Below are 21,351 nucleotides of genomic sequence, written 5' to 3'. Positions count from 1 at the left end.
CTTTTCACAGAACTGCCTTTCTTTTATCCACTTTTGGGTAAACTTTTTTGCAGGTTAAATTTAGGAATAGATCTTTGTGTATGAATTGAAGTGATGCATTTACTTTAGATAAAAGGTTTGGAGTGTAGCACGAGAGGAAATATTGGCTTAACATGGAACTGATCTCTGTATGATTTACTTTGGTATACCCATGTCTTTAGGTAACATTAAAACCAGCCAAAGTTGATCCTTCCATTACTCTGTTGTGTTGAGCATATGGAGAAAAAATGACCCCAGAAACATCAGTATTTTTAATGAGTTGTCCTTATCTCAGAATGTTCTTTGGCCCATGATAGTGTAGGATCTTTGAAAGCTTGTTTCTAAATACCAATGTTTTATGAGATTGTGAGAAACAAAGCAGTTAGTTTTTTTTTGAAGTATGGAATAAGAATCTTTTCTCTCCTTTCAGTTTCTTAGTTACATGTATATGTTTTCTTCTGCCTCTAGACTTTATGAAGTTTATCGTGATATACAGCATTTGAATCAGTGCCATCAAACAAAGCATGTTTCTTTATATGACCAAGTATAACTTGTACTGTGAATAGTAACTTTTCCAAGAAATAACTTTCAAATTATGTCAGATTTGTGAGCTAATCTTAAGCTTTTTTTCCTGTCCCTTCACTTCTCTTTTCATCCTTCTAGATTTACATTTTTTATGGCACTCGGTCAAACGCTGAATTTGTGATCCACAGTGGTTTTTTCTTTGATAATAATTCACATGACAGAGTGAAAATAAAGCTTGGCGTGAGTAAAAGTGACAGGCTGTATGCTATGAAGGCAGAGGTCTTAGCTCGTGCTGGTATCCCGACGTAAGTAAAACACAATGCAGTGTTGTTTTATCTAAAAAAAACCCTCCACATTTCTAATGTATGTAATGTCCATTAATGCATACATGAAACTGTTCTGTGACAGCTTTCTTGTGTCTAATATTTCTCGTGTTTGTATAGTAAACTAAAGTTGTTATAATAATATTTACAGAAGTTCTCTGAGCTATATTACCATCTAATTTGGACCATCTATAAGGGAAAAAAGTCTTTGCTTTAATAACCACTTGAACAGAAACAGAGAGAGGATTAATTTGAAGTAATCTGTGGTTTTTCTTTCTTTCCTATCCCTTGCAGACATACTACAATGCTCAGTATGTGAACCACAGCATTTTCCTTTAGTCTTTTCAGTCCAGAGGGTACTGTTAGGAGCAGCAGACATGAAACATTGCATTTTCATGCATTTATTATGAAAACCATATAAAAATCATTGTAAGTGTAAAATTGTAGAGATAATTGTTCTTTTCAGATACAGGTTAGAAAAGACTTTCTTCAGCTTAAACTAAAGTTACTTTTGTAACGCTGCATTTATTATATTCTTTAAGGTCTTTTTAAATAAGTTCAAAGGCATAACAACAGAACTTGTCTTTTCTCTTGTTTGATTGCTTCTTTTGTTAGTTCTAGTGTTTTTGCCTTGCACTCCATTGAACCTCCAATCTCTGCCCAGCTTCTGGCTTTCCTTCGAGTGTTTTGTATGAATGAAGGTAAGATAAAACAATCTCAATTTTTGTTTACAGTTTTGATTTTTTGTTTGTTTGTTTTGATTATGCAGTGGTAGGCATTTATATAGAACATGAAGATAGAAGGTCAGAAAAAGGAATATGCTGGAGTTGATGTTATAAGCACAACTGTGAGCCAGTGAGAAACCCCAACACTTTGGCAGTGTTGTCTGAAAGAATATTGTAGTAGCACAGTTTCAGATCTCCTGAAGAGGTGATCCAATTGATATTTCATCTCCCAGGCTGTTGTTGAGTGAATGAGCTTTGGAGCTTGACCTTTACTTCCTAGTTTTAAAAATGGTTCACAAAACAAGATGATATAAGACTTAGGGTGTTACTACACTCTTAAAATCATAGTAAATCAGTCTTTACTACGTGCAGAATTGGGATATTTCGTATTGTATGAAAAATGTGGAAGAGAAGTTTCAAAGTTGAGTGTTTAAAGAATTTTGACAATTTATAGTCTAAATTCAAATTATGTACTTAGTGATTTTTGTTATGTCCCTCTTATGTTGGAGAGATTCATGGGGAAAATAGATACAACTCTTAGATGACAGCAAGAGAATTGCCTTGCAGTCAGATATGCTGTACAAATGATACAGATTTAATATCAGTACGAATATTGGTGCTGTTACTTTTTTTTTGCATGTATTCTATTTGTTTTCTTTTATAAAAGCTTGCCTTCTTTAATGTCACAGCTTTGCTGCATCCTGCTGTCCATCTTTTAGAACTTTTTAAGAAATCCAAGTAAAGAATCTTGCAGGGGGGTTAATTTTGCCTTGGGAAAGGAAATACAATGAGTGGACATCTTAATTGCACTTTTCAGATATGACTGTGCTTTGATTACTCATGTGTCCTTAATACTTCCTGATAAAACTGATAAGTTTATTGGGAAACTACATGCAAGGAGTTATTCCATTAGGAGAAAGATACTGACTTTGGTAATCCTCTTGTAAACAAGTGGAAATTTAAGTACATAGCAATTTATATTGTAGATGTCAGTCATCATTCTGCTGTTTGCAGTGCGTTTTACTTGAAGTTTGTGGAAGCTGCTTTGCAGGAGTGAAATTTGATAATTAAAGATTGATAGAGAATTCACATAATGTCAAGGAGCTGATTAAGCATTTTCTACTCTTGGGGTTTTTGATGGGTGTTTCTTTTGACCAACCATAGGTTGTTTCTGCTGCTGAAACAGATTTCTGAAACATTAGAAAAAATGATCTGTTATTGTTTGCAATTTTCTCTGCCGTGTTCCTTTTATTATCATAAAGTTCACCAAACTCTGAAGAATTGTTCCTTTCAGTTTAGTTTATTGGTTATGATACAAAACATCCTATCTCACTGTCAGAATTGCATTGTGTATGAGAAAATAAACAGATCTTACTTTAGAGTGAAAAAGATCCTCCTTCTCACCGCAAGGCTTTCTATTGCCTCTTTGAGAAGAATCCTGGAGTTAATCAGCATATTTGATAATTCTGGTTTGAAAGCATTTTTTTACTTAGCTGCTCAAAGCTGTACTCTTGAAGATAAACTTTTCTGCAGTTTGTCAGCTAACAAAGTGAATGACAAGATTGTTTTTAACAGATTGGTTTTATGCTTATTGCAGAAGAGCTGAAGGAACACTTGATAGGCGAGCATGCCATTGATAAAATCTTCACGCTGGGGAACTCTGAGTTTCCCATTAGCTGGGACAATGAAGTTAAACTGTGGACATTCCTAGAAGCCAGAGCATCCCTTCTTTTGAAAACCTATAAAACAACGGTAGAGGTAAAATTATCATTACATGTAACTTGAACATCTGAAATAGTATTATGATTGTAAGAAGAGATATTTTGTCCCCATCTTCTCCTTCCAGGCTTTCATCTGAATGGTAGTACATAATTCCTTTTTCACTTCTAAAAGTGTGGAAAGATATTTGCATTATCTAAGGAAAATCAAATAAGATTGCGAGAAAGAAAATTTTGTTAATGTAATTTTTCTTTGATTCGCCAAATAAAGGCTACTTGCTTTTTCTCTGCAAGTAAAATTGGGTACCCGTTTCAACTTGTTGTCTGTTAGTTGTATTCTCCAAACTGGAAAGAAACATACTACTACTGCAGGCATATTTTAATTGAGGGTGTATGTTTTGTATGTTTGTGAAGTCTCCTGGCTTCGTTTGTTATGCAGGCTGACCGATGTGGAGAAATTTTTGGCTTCTTTATGGATATGCGACGAATTTCACTGGAACTTTATGCAGGCTCCCTCATTCCTATATGTCTATTTGGATCACTGTCACTTACTGCTAAAGCAAAGAGAGAAAAATTAAAGGATTTCTTCTATTGTTGGCTGTTGATAACAAAAATTTGCTTGTTCTTCTCTACCAGGATGATAAGGCTTTCTTGGAGACCCATGACCTTACTTCACATGCGACAATGGCTATCAAGCTGCGATTAGGTGAAAAAGAGATCTTGGAGAAGGCAGTAAAGAGTGCTGCTGCGAGCCGAGAGTACTATACCAAACAAATGGCGGATGGAGCTCCGCTTCCTAAGTATGAAGAGAGCAATATTGCCTTGTTGGAGAACACTGTGGCAGACTCTAGACTCCCTATTGTCTTGAGAAACCTAGACAATGTGGAAGAGCAAGGGGACTTAAAGATTGATGAAGCTATGGATGCAGAAGTCACAGAAAATGGGTTTGTAAATGGTGAAAACTCTCTATTTAATGGGACCAAATCAGAAAGTGAAAATTTAAATAAAGAGGAAAGCAACAGAGAGACTGAAGATGCCAAAGAATCTTCTTCAGAAAGTACTGATGAGGTTAAAGAATAGTTCTAAAATTTGACTTCCTTGTGAAATTAAATTAGCTGAAGTTTATGAACAGTGCATTTATGTTGGTGTGTTTCTTTGTTAACATTTCTCTTTCTGCAGAGAAAAATGTTTTTGCTGCTTTATATAAAAATGAATTTTTAAGTTATTAAAAAGGTTTAGCACCCCTTTTCAATTAAGATTGCCATCTTGCTTTCAGGCAAAAACTGGGGATAGAGGTGCCTTTGGAAGATTTTGCAGCCCTTTGTTGAACCAAATGTATTTTCTTCCTGGGGAAGAATTAAGCTCTTCTATCTGCTGTGCTTTTGTTGTTCTGTCACTCTGACTACCGAAATTAAAAGCTTGCTCTGCTTCCTGCCAAGAAAGGCAGAAGGCAGGACTGACTCGGTATTCAGCATGAAGGTGGGAGAGCAGTACAGCAGAAAACTGGATAAGATGTTCAGAAACTTGGGAGACTTGATGAAAACCTGTTTAAAATCAGGTATGCCAGTCCAGAAAAAGGTAAGGTGGCAACCTTATGATCGGTAGTTCTAAATGTTGATGAGAATCCAAATTGTATACACTTAAAGTGATCTCTGAAAATTTCAGTTTACTTTGTCTTTGTTTACTGTATGAAAATATCCATCTTTCTTCTTCAGTCAGAGTTAGGCTGCTACAATACTACATTCACCAACTTTTAAAGGCAGACTTTTTATTTCCAGGTGGTACCTGTTGTTATTTACAACGTTGGCAGTGCTACTGCAGAGTTTGAAAGCAGATAGGCCAAGCCACAGCTTTAAAATGTACTGTTCCAAGTGAGGTTGCTTCCCAGCTTCTACAGGTTTTCACAATTAGCTAGAGATTTTCAAAGCTCCACTTTTGACTAAACCGTTATTAAAAGGAAAATATGATTAATATTCCTGTCTGCTACTCCTTCATTTCTTTGTTGTTGGATGTAACACTGAATGTGATGTGGTTACTTGATCCTATTCAACTTCATCTTTTGCTGAAGATGCTCATTGACACAGTTTTCTTGAAGGAAATGGCAGGCTAATGTATTTTTTGGCCCAAGTGCAAACCAAAGCCTAGTCTGCAGTATACTTTGCCATTTATAGTGTGTCTTTCTGATGCACGTTTCTCTGGATACCTCCACAGGTTAACCAGGTTTACTGCCTCCAGCAATTTTGGTCACCGCCATACGATTTTTTAACTTGCAGTTGAAAACAATACAATCCTCCCATAGTGCAATATGAGGACAAGGGTAATTTCAGGGCCTGATTTTGAGATTACCTGTTTGTTGGAAGGAGGAGAGGGTGGAACATTTTTATTCTGTGAGTGAGTGGAGAGGTATATAAAGTGATTTAATGCTCCTCCCAATATTAAGGACTTTGTCTTTTACCCATTTTTCCTTAAAATTAAGATATTGGAAAGAGTGAAGCTTGGACAGCAGTTGAAAGTTCAATAAATGTTGCAAGCTGTTCATCCAAGATCAGTTAAGTGTCTTTTGGCATATAGATAGTTTTATTACATTTTGCTTCTTTCATACTACAACTTGGAAAATGTGTTTTTGCATAAATTTTTGGTGCAATGCACATAAGTAGTGACTTTCAGGTTGTCATAGCAGTTTTGGTGTTCAGCTAGTATCAGCGTGGGGAAAATTGAAAAAAAAATTAATAGTTTTTTAAAAATACTTCACTAAGAATGGCGTGTTGCCATTGCACCTTGGGTATTGCTTCACCACTAACGAGATGCTGGACCAGTATTTTTGTAACTATATGCTGCCTTTGGTAGAATGTCATGAATTGGTGTCTTGACAGTTTAAATGTCATACCGAAGTAGTTACTGATCACTTCTTATTAGGACCAATATTCCGTTTCTGTTTCTGCCAGCTACATTGCACAACACTGTAGTAGATATTATGATGAAATCCTGAATCTAGCTTTCCTGAAAATCATAACTGTAATCCGGAATTTACATGCTTTGATTCAATCTGATACACTGTATTTTGTTCCAGTGTTTGCTAATAACTATGGCTTAGCAAAGCCTGTGGTCACCACAGGACAGGATGTGTGGGTTTTCTTGAATAAAATATAGTTCTACAATATCTTCCCTAGTGAGAGTGTATTATGCAATCAAAATCTGTACCTGCTGCTGACTGCTGTGTCTCGTGGGGTATGGGAAGAGCAGTGACTGTCCAAGTGCACAGGTGAAGGAAGTTGAAGGAGAACTATCTGACTATTAAAAGGGGGATTCGAGTGAACAGAAACTGATCTATTAAGCACACAGCCAAATTCTTACTCTTCAGATGTTAGTGTCATTTAGCAAAATGTTGCACACAATAAAAGTAGTGAGTAATCTCATTTTGTAATTTGCATTTCTCCTCTACACGTGTAGCGGTTTCTCAGAACTAACCTAAAGCTTCAGCTTTTGAAAACTGAGGTGGAAACAAAAAAAAATTGGCGCTGATGAGCCCTTATTACCATCTGTCATGAAAACAGACCTTTCAAAGCATTTTAAAGTTAACTTTCTTCATAATGTTTGGTTAAGAGGCTGTTCACACTAATCTCAGGCTAAATGCCAAATCTTGCTTCTGTTTAGCTGTCTATGTGAAGTACTCATGCAAGAAAGACATCGCTTGGATTTCTCAGACTGTTCTCCAAAAACAAAATGGGAGGGGAAAAAATAAACCCTTTGAATTTTGCATGAACCTACCTACTGATGAATCGTTTCCCTAACAACCTGCAGCTTCTTTGGCTGTACTGCAGGGCTGCGTGCTTCCAGCCCTGTTGCTGAAGTCATGAAACAGAGCTGCAATCTCCGCTCTGTAAAAATGTAAAGTATGTAAAATCAACCACAGGCTGAGTGTTGTCGTGAGTGTGAGCCGAGCCTTTTGGCTGGAGGTAGGATGGAGGCTGGATGCTGTTTAAAGGCCATATGTGTAGAAGATCTGTGCAGCTCATCGGTAGCTGTATTCCTGAAGCTGATTTGCCTTTACAGAGGAATGAGCATCGTAGCCATGAAAGTTGGGAATATCAGTGGTATGCTGAAAGGTTCTGCTTTTATCTAATTTGTATAGTTAGAAACTATGGAATACACGTGGCTGCCAGTTGTTACCTTATAAAAGGATGTGAAGGAATGACAAAACAATGCGATTTGAAGCATTTCAATCTGATGCACTGAAGGTGCTCCCCCAGATCCACTGCTCTTTCCTGGTTTTATGAACTGAAAGTGAGTTTTTGGTGTTCCTCATGCTCTGTGCCAAACAGGAGTGTTTAGGCAAAACACTGCTCTACCAAACACTCAGACAAAGCAGCATCCAATTCTTTTCTCAAGACGACTTCTAATCCGTGTTGAACTCAGATGTGATGACATGTCTATCACATAATTACCATCTGCTTCCTTCTTCAGGTGCCTTACTGCACCAAGTACAGCATGGAAATTGGTCACTCGCTGTTTTTTGCATTTCTCTGGTGTCCACATCTATTTCCTAGCAAGTGCAGCAGGAAAAATTGCAGCTTGGAAATTGTGCAAGATTTATGTTCAAAATAAGATAAAAATCTCAGTTGTACTTTGGAGGAAAAGGCAAAACATAAAAGGACATGGACTCTTTTGGGTTTTGTCTCCCTCAATTCACTGAAATGTTCAGCTGATCTCACAACTGAAAGGATAGCAGCTATGAAGTCAGTGTAAATGGCACTAACGTCAGCTTTAGTGATAAAGGTGAATTCATTCAGTGAAAAACACAACAACACTCACATTTTCCTAAATACCATATTGCCTGTCCCGTGGCACCAAACAGAAACCAAAGCACCTATTTTCTTTACTTTCTTTTTTTATTATTTTTTTCTCCTTAGCCCTCTGCTGAATATGAATGCTCTAGTATTCATTCTCCTGGATTATCTGTAACAGGCTTTAAAGTACGACCAAATAAGTTGTTTTGTGTAGCAGCATATATTGGTTGTGCCCCTTGGTTGCTGCAGGAGAGCTGCTCAGTGCTGGGGCTACAGGGGGGCTTTGTGTGTCCCTTCTGAGAGCATTGCTCAGAGCCACAGGAAGCAACACTGAAATCCACAGCAGTGCTGTGCTCAGGACAGTCACCTGGACAATGATGTGTCTGAACTTGGAGAGCTTAGTCCTACTCATATCATATTTTTGCATGTAGAACTTTTTTGTTGCACGAAGGTGATGGAGCACAGCTTTGAACCTGAGTATTCAGTGTTCCAGGCCAACCCTTGTGTTCACTGTGCTAGAACTCATTTCTTTTTTGTTTCTATTTTTCAAAGAGCTGAGGTCTGTCCCACACAAAATACAGTTTTGGGTTTGTTTTTTTTTTTTTTTTTTGGAACTTTGTAGTTTTGGACAAACAATGATTTTCTCATTCCTCTCAGACAGAAAAATAAGGACTGCTGACCATTACAACTGGTGCCTTCAAGCAGTTTAACTTGAATTTCAGTGGAATACATCTACAGCCCATAGAGACTTTTCTCTGCTTCTTCAGAAAGTTGTTTAAAATCTGCATGAGAACAGGGAATAGAATCCCCACTCCTGTTTCCCAGCTGATTGCCATTATTTATGCACAGATCCGGACACCAGCAGACTCAGATAACTGAACTTAAACATTTAGCATTCTTTTTAATATTAAGCATATATCACTCTTGAAAAATGTGTGAGCTTGAAGACCTGAACACAGCTCATTTGTCCTCCAAACAGGGACAAGGTGGGGTTGCCTATCCCATCCCGTTCTGGTTTCTTTGTGCTCCAGCTGACAGTAGCTGGGTCCCTGCACATGCCCTGTTGCACTTGCAGGCAGGTGTTATGGGCTTTTTCTGCTGCTTTGCACCAGGCTGGAATCACCTTTCTGTTCTGTAAAGGCACTACTGGCCAGAGGAGAAATCTTGGCTGTCCCCACCAACCTACCCCTGTACGAGTCCATAGCTTTTGTGTTGTGCTGTTGTTTAACGTGTGCAGTTTGTATTTTTTTAACTTTCTTTTTGTAGTTACTGTTGGACTCAATCATTCTGCAATTTGTTGTCACTTTTACAAAAAGTGACTCTGTTTCTTCTCTGTAAGACAAAATTGGGAGCTATGTAGGTGTCATGTATCAGGCAAATTCATTTCCCTTTCCTTTATTCTTCCTTGGTTCACCACATTCACCACTGCTGGCAACTCAGCCAAGGCCTAATTTTAGCACTAAGGAGATGTGTTATATACAGATTTGTGGTCCAAAGGTAGGAATAACGTGCTTTGAAACTGAATCCCTGTACAGAAGCAAGCATTCACAAACAGCCTCATATGAACTGCAAAGGAATTTTTAGATTAACTTGAATATCTGTAAGAGAGCCCTACTGCCTTGCAGCAATTAATTCAAGTGATTGGATGCTAGGAATGGTTTATTATAATTGCACACAGGTAGTAATTTATTAGGGTGGCTGTTTCTTTTGGCATATGTCAAGAAGGTCAGAGTTTAAACTTTTTTGGACATTAACCTAGTCTTCTGAAACTCTGAAGTTCCACTTTTTGGTCATTAATTTCATACATGCTGAGATTGTGACAATTAACCCACTTAATAAAGGTCAAGCTTCAATTTTTTCCAATTTCTGGAACACTTAACTTTATTCCTTCTTGAAAATGGGCAGATACAGAATGATAAATAGTTATTAAATGAGAAGGAAGATGTAGTTCTGCTGTCAAGATACCATCAAAAGGCTAGTAACAAAAGGACCAGAACCACTGTGTGTTTGAAGTAGAAGGAGTAACCTAAGACTACAGGAGAACGGAATAGGAAAAGTATAGATCACAGCAAGCTGTTTAAAATGTTTCCATTAGCATCCCCGTTAACTTGTGCTACCTTAGCTTCCAATTATGCAAATACATAATTTGTCCCTTTACGTTTTTTTCATGTATACATATGAGGTTTCCTACAGCTGTAAAGCAGCATCTAACCACAGCTGAAAGGCATAAACCAGCAAAGTGAGTCAGAAAACAGGGTTGGTGTTTTCAGCTGACCAAAGCCTTGTTATACTGCATTTCACTAATACCTGGATCTCAGAGAGCTGCAGGATTAGACAGGGATAAATGCTTGGTTCTGTGTCATGGCGTCACTTCTTAAAAGGCACATCGGTTTGTTGTTTTGTTAAGCAAGCTATCACTTGAATGTCAGTACTGACACACATTGTAGTTTCTGACTCCTCTGCAAAGTATCCATCAAAAAGCATATTTATTTATTTTAAATTGCACCATCCACTGAGGAATCAAAGCAGTCATTTTGTAAGTTAATACAATCAATGCATCGTTAGGATTAGGTCAGTGCCGAGTGATTTTTGGAAGCCTACTTTTACCATACACGTTCACCTGCTTTTAGGGTAGTGACTAACACCTCTGGAGTGCTCCCACAGCGATTTCATGGGTTGGTGCTGAACAGTTTAATACAGCCAGCAAATCTCTCAGAGAATAAGAAGCTCTGTGTTGAAAACAGTCTATTTCTATTCCTCTATCATAGTTTTTCTTGAAGAAGTCCTGTTGCCCAAACCTTTCAAGGGGAGATGGTGTTCTCCTCAATTCTCAGCCTGTCTGTAGAAAAACAAAGTGTGGAGGTGTGCAGTATCCAGCACGTGTACCAATGTGACTGCACATTTGTATTCTGATATCATCGTTAGAAGAAATTGTTTTCCCTCTGGAAAAAAAGGGAAAAAAAAGTGTGGTTCATGATTTTAAAGTACTCTCATGCATTTTGACACTGCTGTGGCTTACTTTCCATGTGAGAGGTCTGCTTGTTGCTTTAAAAACTTGTGCTGTCCCCAGTGGCCTCTATAGACACAGACGTGCTTTAGGTACTCTGCCCTTCTCCCGCTGAGAGCAGTTATCAGCCCGTGCTAATAGTGCTAAATGCTCGCTGTTTAGTAGCAATACGTGTGGGACAGATGATTTACAGCCACTTGATTCGAAGGATTTTCAGCTAAAGCCAGATATTTCAAATGATCAAACGTCACCTGCCATGAGAAGCATATTTACAGCACCATTGTAGTTTTTAAGCTTACTCTTAGCAAAGCATTTTCATCTTTTCTTCAGCTTTTACTTCTGTGATTAAAAAGCACTTTTTAAAGAAGTGGGGGCCAGCAGGTGGATGGTCAGCCCCAGAATGGTGTGCAGTCCTGAGGTGAGCCTCGGCATTTTGCGTCACAAGATCTTGCATTTTCCTCTTCTTTCTCTTTATTAAGACAGCTATTTTCATTGTCCATATTGGGCAACAATATAAAAATAGGCTGGTTTTGTATCTTGTCAGGATGAAATGAGAAGTGTGTATATGTTTTTTTTATTTCCTTGAATATCAAAACAAGGGAAGTTTATTTGGGAACCAGAATTTTATTGCTTAATGTATGTTTGCACCATGCAGTGAAGGCATTCACTTTCATGGCACGTTTTCTCCCAGTGATTTCCAAATGCCTCACAGCTCTTACAAAGCTGAATTTTTGCAGTACTTTTCTGAGATGAAGGAGCATTATGATGTTTTCTGACATGAAGAAGGGGCTGCAGTAGGATGCCAGAGCCAGAATCTGTGGTTCTGGTGACAAGAGATGCTTTTGTTAAATGCTTTCAGGATCATGAGAAATGGTACCATGAACAAACTACGAGACTATTTCTAGAAAAATATGTGCCTGCTACCTGTTTGTAACAAATATTTGCTATAATCAGCAGTTGATCCTTAGGAATAGATCATTAAGTATTGATTTTCTCCACAGTCATGGGTGAGGGGAACAAAGTAATGCTGTAACAACAGTGCTTAGCCAGTCCCCATGTCAGAGCAGCATTTGTGACTGTAAATGCACTTGTCCTGACTGTTATTTTCTCTCTAGGTTCGGTGACAGCAAATGCAAATAGAATATTAGCACTCAAAACACTGAAGAGGACACGGTGGTGCAGTCTGGTCATCCTATTTCCTAGAGAATCAATATAGACAGCAAAGTCAAAATGGAGCTTCTGTATGAGTGAGCCTCAAAGGCTTGTTCAATTGTGACATAAGATGATCTTCTATGAAGATAGGCTGAGGGAACTGGGCTTGTTCAGCCTGGAAATTAGAAGGCTGGGGGGAGACTTCATTGTGGCCTTCCAGTATTTAAAAGGAGTTCATAAATGTGAGGGATATCAACTTCTTACACATGTAAACAGTGATAGGACAAGGGGGAATGATTTTAAACTAAAGGAGAACAGATTTAGATTAGATGTCAAGGGGGAAGTTTTTTAGTGAGAGACAGGTGAGATGCTGGAGCACGTTGCCCAGAGAGGATGCCCCATCCCTGGAGGTGTTTAAGAGCAGGCTGGATAGGACTCTGGCAACCTAGTCTGGTGCTTGATGTAGCAGCTAGCAATCCTGTCTGTGACTGGGGGGTTGGAACTTGATGATCCTTGAGGTCCCTTCCAACCCAAGCCATTCTATGATTCTATGATTCTACAGATCCAGGAAATAGTAGAAGGCACTGTAGGGAAAGACACAGCTGGTTGATGTTGTCACAAAATGTTCTGCTGGCAAGGAGTTGGTCTAAACTGCACTTGTCTGCAGGAGAGGGTGAGTTTCAGCGTGTCTTCCTTATGCAGAAAAGTCCTGAAAACACTGGATCTGCCAAAGCACCTCTATTTTGACGTTTCAAGGCTGATTTACTAGTGAAACAAAACTTGGGCAGTTGCACAATCCTTTCACATTCATTCCCCTGCACGTGACTTGGGTGTTCCTTGGGTGACTTAAGAATCTGTTGCATTGCTTCAAATGATGGAAGTCTCTGAGACTGCTTTCACTGCACAACATGATGGAATTTCATGAAAATCACCACTCAGTTAGTGCCCTGCTTTAGTGGCAGTCCTGCCTTGCAAATTTGCACATTATTAGCCTACAGAAAGTCCATGTGGAGACAGCTCCTACTGCAGTCCATTGTCAACCAAGTGACCAGAAGCCCATGCCTCTGTTTACAAAGCTATCCTTTTAAATTTAAAACAACAACAAAGTGCCCTCTGAATTTGGTTTGAGATTCTGTTTAAGAGTGCAAGGTAACAAGATTTTAATACATTTTGACCTATTTTTTGGAGCACTGAAGCAAAGTTCCCAGTGGTCCATATCTTAATAGTAGAGGGTGTTTTTTGTTTGTTTGTTTGTTTGTTTTCCAATGGTGCAAATGGTCAAGAAAGAATTTTGTTGCAATTTGAAGAACAAATTTGGATTGAGATGCAAATATCAGTTTTTTTGGGGTCCAGACCCAGACTCATTTCCTTTTCTCTAAATAGAAGGGCAAAGGGTCATTGCTTAAGCAGGAAACCTTGAACTGACACTGTACAGTATAAAACAAGAAGCATAAAACAAGAAGCCCACTCCTCAGGAGGAGTCTGCAAAGGCAAAACATTGATCTTATTACCTCAGATTGCTGTTAAAGGAAATAAATATACAAAATTAAGAAGATAATTAGCTCTCAGCCCAAGGACTACAAGCAGATTCAAATTGAGAGGGGGAGTTACAAACTTATCCCAGGGCAGGTAATTACTCAGTTGTCTAAGGAAATAGGTTTTTGCATTGCTTTTGATGCCTTTTCTATGCGTGGTAGAATGGAAGTTCAGTGGTCTGAGCTGGATTTCCTGCATTCCTCATAAGACCAGTCAGACTGAGTCCTTGATAACAGTCTCATCAGTTTGGCAATACGGAGCTTGAGGAAGTGTGCATAAGTTTCTCTTCTATTTTGTTTTAGTTGACAAACTTTTTTTTGAAGATCAGAGCATACTTACAGTTTTTTATAGGACTCCTTAATCATTAAAACTTATTGCATATGGTTATAAATGACTTGTGTAGTCTGCTTCACTTTTTTCACATGTTGGGTTTATGTCAGGTAAACTGGAATAAATGCAGACTTATGTCTTTTATCCAATCCTTGCTAACCTCATGAGCACTTCCTGGCAAATTGAGTTCTTCTCTCTACCATTTGAAATAGTCAGTAAATGAGGCCCATATACTTTTCACCTTTCTGAACTTCTTGGTCTAGTTACAAATCAAACTAGAGCACTTTGGTGGCATACCAGGCCCGGAGAATTTGATACAGCTGTCCATCATCTTCAGCCTTCATGGACTCCTAGAGAGTCTGGCTGCTTTGATCAGTTGACTTTGGATGTAAGACCTTGCTAGTTACTAACTCTACAAACATAGAGCAGGTGCCACTGGGTTGTCTCGGTAGCAATGAATCAGTTGAAAACATGACTTTGAACACAGAAATGTTACTCCTATTAGGAGTCTAAGAATCTGAAATGTGTCAATTTTACTACATGTTTAGGTGTGTTTTTTCTTATTTTTAACATCTTTCATATTTTCAGTATATCTAAAGATACCTGTGCACTTTCTTATAAGGGCTTAAATACTGTACTTAGTGGAACAAGATATCATTTTCTCCATTTCAAAACAAGTACACTTGCTTTAGGGATCATGAGAAGTCTGTAAAGGCATCTACCTCCCAGGTTAACAAACCAGCCACAGAACAGAGGCAGAATACCACAATTTGCAGTCAGGGTTACTGAAGTACAATGTGTTGGCATTCTGAGTGCCTTTTTTCTTTGTCAAGCACAGCAAAAGAGTCTGGAGCAATGGTCTCTACCTTTGCTATCCTTCTTTCTACTTACATCCATGTGCAGAGAGAACATCCAGAGTAGGCAGCAAAGATAAATGAATGGAGGGAGAGGAGTGTGTGATGTTTGAGGCAAATTGTAAGTGAAAGACACCTGAGAAGTAGGGTCACATGCCTTTAAGAGTTTGGATGGAACTCCTGTTTGAAGTCCACCTTGGGTGAATATTCAGACGGAAGGCAAGTGAGTGCCTCTGGATAAGATACACTTTTTTAAAGTCCAGAAAGCATCTGCTGCACTATAAATGCAGCTAATAGCAAATAAGTGACATTGCAAAGATCACAGAGCTCAGCTGAGTACTCATTGCTGCTGACTACAGAAGGAACAGTCCTTGTTGCATCGTTCTCCAGAACTCTAGGCAGAGTTTCAGACACTGTACTCACTCTGTTCTGGTTCAAGCAGGTTAGACATTTCATTAGTAGGCCTAAGAACTGAATCTCAGGTCAGAATCTCAGACGCAGACTCCAGATTACCAGTTCAGCTCACAACAGAGAACAAGTACCTCTTCAAGTGCCCAACCTCAGACACAACCAAGCCATGCTCCCAGGACAGGTGCACCCCTGCTTTCAACACAAGTAGAACATTTTTCCAAAATACCATTTTCCCAAAAATAATAATAATAAAAGGATCTGACCATATCCTGTGCCCTTTGATGAGCTGAAAAATAAAACAGTTCTGGTTCACAAGCTGTTCCGTTGCTTTTCTGACTGCATCTCAACAGCCAGTGGCTGGTGCCACCGTCAGTGCACTGTTTCTTAATTCTCTTTCTTTCACTTCATGCTTATCTCACTTTAGAGAGTGTGAAATTTTTCAGTTCATTATGTTCTGAACCGTTATTTAATTGAAGCCCCTAATGTTCAGTCAGTACACATTGCGCACAGTCATTTAAAATATTCCAGCAGTGCACATTTTTTGTAAGTGGCTCAATTGGAAGTGATCAAGGTTTGAAACTGTAAAGCCTCTGCGGTGGAAATGTGAAGTGCTGCTCTCAATAATTTCAAATTGCTTCCTAAGCAGGCCCTGTATTTTGCCAGTCTTAAGCTGTAGCATAATTTCTCAACACACTCTATGCCCAGAACCTCCACACAACATCTCGCACAGAAAGAATGAAGTTGCAGGATTGTTGGTGCCCACTTGCTGAGGACTCTGACGAGAAGCCCTCCTCTCTGAACAAAGATGCTATGTGGGAGATTTTTGTTTCCCTCACCACACCTTGTCCAGAAGTATTGGAATAGTGGTTGCCCTTTCCTCTGCATGGTGTCTGCCATGGTCGCAGCTTTATCCTCAGTTCCATGAGATCACGTATGCGACTGACGTAAGTGCGCAGCATCTGAATGGATTTGTCCCAGTAAAGCATGCTGAGATTGTAAGGTATCCAAGAAGAAATAAGATGAACTATAGTATCAAGGCCTTTGGCATCAGATCCCAACCAACTGCAGCTTTGTTTTCCAGCTGAAAGAGATGATGAAGAGGTGGTCCTGCCAAGGGGCGAGGTGCAGCAATGCCACCACTTAAAGCTCAGTCTGCTTGTATTTTGAACTTGACTGTGTTTTGTGATGACGTAGGCTGTAAGCTTACTTTTCTTCAATTCTTCATTTTCTGGATTCTACCCAGCAAAAGAAGGGCTATACTTGGGAAGGAGAAAATGAAGCTCACCACCTCCTTTTTCCTGCTGCTCGGTGTAAAATGATTCTCAGAGACTGCTAGCTGTCTGCAGTGGTGGGGTAGGCTAGTGGCAGAGGTGGACAGCACTGTGGACCATTCACAGAAGTGTCACTATCACTTTTCAGTGATTAAACTTAACACTGAAGATGAGTCAGAGATTCAGTTTTATTGAAGATGCTCAGTAATGTCTAGTAATGACCTAGTCCAACTAAAGAACAAGCACTCGTTAAAGGTCATTTATCTGAGCAGAGAAGAGTGTTCATTTTCCAAGTGCTGTCATCTTCCACTTTAATTAATATCAACCGTGTATGCTGTTGGCAGTGGCTTCAATATTGTAGCATGGGAGGACTGGACTTCCAGTGACATTTTTAATGAAAAAATGTAAATCATCTCTCACAAGTGCTGTAATTGAGCTGTTCATTAGCTAACCCTGGATTGCAGAAGAACACCTACAGAAATAAGCTGAACTCTGTGAATCCTGGATAATTTTATGGGACTGAGAGGCCTTACGGATGCAGCCCAGTAAGTTGCTGTCATCTGGGAATATGTTTAGGAGGCCATTTTGGCTCCTTCTTGTGGCCCAGGTAGCCAGAAAGATTCCAACAAAAGACAGATGAAGCACAAGAAAATGGCATCTATATTCCTGATGCTTAATGGAGATATAGGACAAGTAGCTCAGGAACCTGCAGATGTGGGAGAATGGCTTTCATGAAGATCCTTATCTTGATCCTTTAAAGAGATTGATAAAAGCCCTGAAGCACAAGGTAGAAGGTTTTATCTTCTTTCTAGAATGCATTAGGAATAAAATTCCAACACTAGATTTATACCCTGGAAGGGACCACTAGTTCACTGACCCTTATCTCCTGGGTGTTACAATCCACTAAATTACATTCAGTTACTTGGTATTTATGAATAATGTGCATTTGGAAAACCAAAGGTATCCAGTGTTGATGAAAAGACAGGAAGAGATGGTGATTTTGTTGGTATTCTTGGCAACTTTTCCGATGTTTGATCACTCCCATTTTCAAAATACTATTTGCCTAATACTTCAAGTCGTGGTGGTTATTTCTGTAGTGTTTTGTTTTGCTGGATGCAAAAGCTCCCTCTAGTCACTAGAAATTTCCCTCTGTGAATAGGCTTGCGTGCAATGATAAAGTTACCTCCCAGGATTCTTCCTTTGATGAGGCAAGCCTCACATTGTAAGATGTTTCCTCCAAATTGAGAATCATTTTGGGGTGTCACCTCTTTGTTCTACTAATTTTTTAGCACTCTTTGAAGATTCTGCCATTGGAATATATGGTAGTTTATAATGGTAGTGAAGTTTTAATTATCATTTTACCTGGTCAAACCTCAAATTTTTTTGGTAGTCCTCTTTGTCTCAGTGCTTCTGTCCTACTGAGTTCCTTGCTCACCATTTGAACCATTATTAACAATGACACTAGTTCTGTAGTCCATAGGTGGAACCTGTATTCTGATTTCTAGAAATCTGGCTTTGAGTTCATTTGAGTTAAGTAGTTCTTAGTCTTCATGATCTCATTTAGCAGTTGGTCTGGTAAGTGAGAGAGAAGCATCACAGTAGTCTTAATTTTTTAATGCCTAGTGTCATTATTTCTTCCTCAATTCTTCTTCTGATTGACTTTCTTATTTCTGTAAGTCCAGTGTTGGTTGCTTGGTTGGTGGTGGTGATTTGGGGATTTAAAAATTTTTTTTTTTAATCTATGTTTGTGTACTGCATGCCATGCTCTGACAAGAAGCTTTATAGTCAAGTTTAATGTCTTGTAGAATATTTTTACTACCATAGATAAAAATAGGGACATTCTCCAGTACATTTTTTTGGAACAGATAATGCTAAACTCCACACTTTTCAAATGTAGACATAATTTTAGAAAACAGTAGAAAAACAACAGTGCAGAACCACTTGAAATATTTGTGAAGTTCAGCTCTGTATCCAATTCTCTTGGCCATGGCTTGAATCAAAACTTATCTCTCTAAGTACCTTTACTTTTCACAGAGGACATGATCTGCACAACATTGGAGTTTATAGGTTTTGTTAAATATGTTCATGCTCAGCAGTTAGTAAGTACATCATTCCCTAAGTAAGAACATGAATTATCTGGCTAGGCAATTCCTGATAGAGGTATGTCCTGGAAGCAGTCTAAAATGAATGTCTTTGCGAAGTAAGCTTGTGTCATCACAGAGACTTTTGCAAGCTGTGTCAGAGCTGTGGGGTATCATGTCCACCACCAGGAACTTGTGGAAGGGCTTTAGGAGCGCATCAGCTTAAATTGCTTCTGGAAGTGAAGGACTGAAGTTGCATTGCATAACCAGTCCCTGTGGGTGGGAAATGGGTGGACAGCAGGGAGAGGAGAATGGGAAGGCTCTCAGAATTTGGAAATCCTGTTTTCTGTCAGTGTTATAGAACGTTTGGATGAATTTTAAACAAATCTTTTCATTTTTTTCCTGAAAATAGCTTAGTTTGTATTATTATCCACCTTCTCTTACCTATGCATTTCCAGTGCTTTCTGATGGATTGTGAAGTGACACAAAAAGTGGGGTTAGGATCTGATCATCTCTATTGAAGTCATGTCCATCTCATCCCATCCACATGCAATTTCGCATTAGCCCAGTGGAATATCTAACTGCCTGACTCACTGTATCCAAGCTTGCATTCAGAGACCTTGCCTTCAGAGACCATGGTTTGACCTAAAGTCAAACATGAGAGGGATCTGTTCTGAGTGTGGTGTTGTCAAGCCATGAAATCAGGGAGCAGAGGCAGAGGCCTGCCACCCCTCTCCATCCCGATCCTCCACGCTTTTCATCTCCTCTGCTGTTGAGGCAAATTTTGTTTCAATCCCTCCTGCATTTTCTTCCAGCCCTCCTTTTGTGTACGTGCTGTCACTGATGCTATAACCTGTGTCCATCACACGCGTCCCACACATAATGCAAACACAAGAAAAAGAACCAAGGTGATTTAAAAATGTGAAGAATCGTCTGCTTTTACATCCATGTGATGCATGTTTTGATGTGCACATGTGGATCTCAGCTAGTAACAGCTTCTTGTGACACTGAGAATTTTTTAGTTTTGCAAATATCCAGGATTTTTTTATTTTCATTTTTTAAGTAGAAAGCTAATTATTTGTACTGTAGTAATGTTGGAGGCCACAGGTAGATTTATGTCCATCACACTAGGAAAAAATCCAAGGAGCCCATAGCCTGCCATTGTTTTGTGGGAACATTGCTTTCCTTTTTTCCCAATTCTAATACCACGTTAGCTACTGAGAAGTTCAAGTCTGAAAGAGAAGGCATTTAACTGAAAGATAACCACTCTTTTCAGTGTATTTGTATCCCCAAACCCTGGCTGAAATATGAACAAAATGAGCTTATAATCCTCAGTTCGCCACAAGGAGATATTTGTGCTCAGAAACTTGCAGTAAAGATCTCAATGAGAGCTATATACGGTGTGCAAAAAACTGTCTTGGAAGAAGCTTGAACCTCATTTGTTTAGGATCAAGCAAAGTCGTTACCAGCACTCTGAGATGAAAATTGCTCCCTGCTTTCCTGCAAAGCTTAAACCAAATTAACCAAGTAGATGGGTGGAATGCTTACTGTACCAAAGACGGGCAGAAACCTCAGTGCTAGTAAGTCTGGTTCCCTGAAGCTATTGGTTTTCATGTTTATCTATAATCCCATTCATAAACTCATAAAGTTGCAGTTTAAAACCTGTTATGTCTCTTGATCCCACTGCCTGTATTTAGAAGTTGCTTCCCGAAGCCCTGTTTATGTGGATGCGATGAATCGGTTTCTTCAGCTGTTGAAAATGGGGTTCTTCTCCAAAATGCTAGGAATGGTTCAGGAGATATGGCTGTATACATGCAAATCATTAAGGAGGAAGCTTTTTTGTATAGAAAGAAGGGGGAAATGTGGCCAAAATGCAATGAGTTAAAGCATTGCACAAGCACATTGTAGTTGCAGATACAATGAAAGAAGAAATACTAAAAAGCTCTGTGAACTGTGGCATTCCTGCATCGCCTTCAATTAAACCACTATTCTTTTTGCTATCACACAGCTCTGAACAACAGCACTTGAGCTGATTTGTGCAGAGAAGGATGCACTAAAATACACATTTTTATACAGAGTGACAATTTTGTGTACTTCTCCCTAGAAGAGACATGTAAAATCCATTTGGAAACACTACAGTGTGGACATTCCTGATTTTATAAAAGGGCAGATTTCAGTAAAGCCTACTAGCAATAAAGTCTTGAGAACTTTTAAAGTTATAATTGCTTGAGTAGTCTAGGAAACAAATTACTCTGGGCTGTTGGGTAAAATACAAAAGATGCTGTGCGGTGGCTCAGCTGATGAAATGACTGGTGTTCAGGAAGGAGTGCTGCCCAGAAGTAGGACGCAGACCTGCATGTGTCTGAGCTCTTCTGCTCTGTGCAGTGATCTTGGGATTTGTGCTCTCTTTTCCTCATCTATATAAATATATAAGGCATTTTAATCTTCTGTGCTTTGAGATTAATAGATACTGTCCAGATGTTCCCTTGGAGAACTATGCTCATTTGCTATTTGGGGTGCAGCAGTTTCAAGCCCTGTCTGGTAATATGGTGGTAACACAGGGAGAGAGACACCCTTCAAACTTCTACAGTTTCTTCTCCTTGCAACTGGTGA

The 21,351-nt window shown here is 39.1% G+C and overlaps 1 protein-coding gene across 2 annotated transcripts in view; it reads left to right on the top strand.

Annotated features, from left to right (window-relative positions):
• SETD3 (SET domain containing 3, actin histidine methyltransferase) overlaps positions 1-6,469 on the top strand; it is a 53,495-nt gene extending 47,026 nt beyond the window's left edge. For both annotated transcript variants that reach the window (XM_052693359.1, XM_052693360.1), the window contains exons 10-13: positions 682-848; positions 1,482-1,567; positions 3,189-3,349; positions 3,946-6,469. In XM_052693359.1, the coding sequence (XP_052549319.1) occupies positions 682-848; positions 1,482-1,567; positions 3,189-3,349; positions 3,946-4,389 (858 nt within the window). In that variant the 3' untranslated portion in view covers positions 4,390-6,469. The remainder of the gene's footprint in view (positions 1-681; positions 849-1,481; positions 1,568-3,188; positions 3,350-3,945) is intronic.
• The last annotated feature ends 14,882 nt before the right edge of the window (positions 6,470-21,351 follow it).

Source organism: Tympanuchus pallidicinctus, unplaced genomic scaffold, assembly GCF_026119805.1.
Source record: "Tympanuchus pallidicinctus isolate F22 unplaced genomic scaffold, pur_lepc_1.0 scaffold3, whole genome shotgun sequence".
NCBI classification, from domain to species: domain Eukaryota; kingdom Metazoa; phylum Chordata; class Aves; order Galliformes; family Phasianidae; genus Tympanuchus; species Tympanuchus pallidicinctus.
The sequence above is the reverse complement of the archived record's forward strand: the minus strand, read 5'-3'. Positions and strand labels throughout refer to the sequence as shown.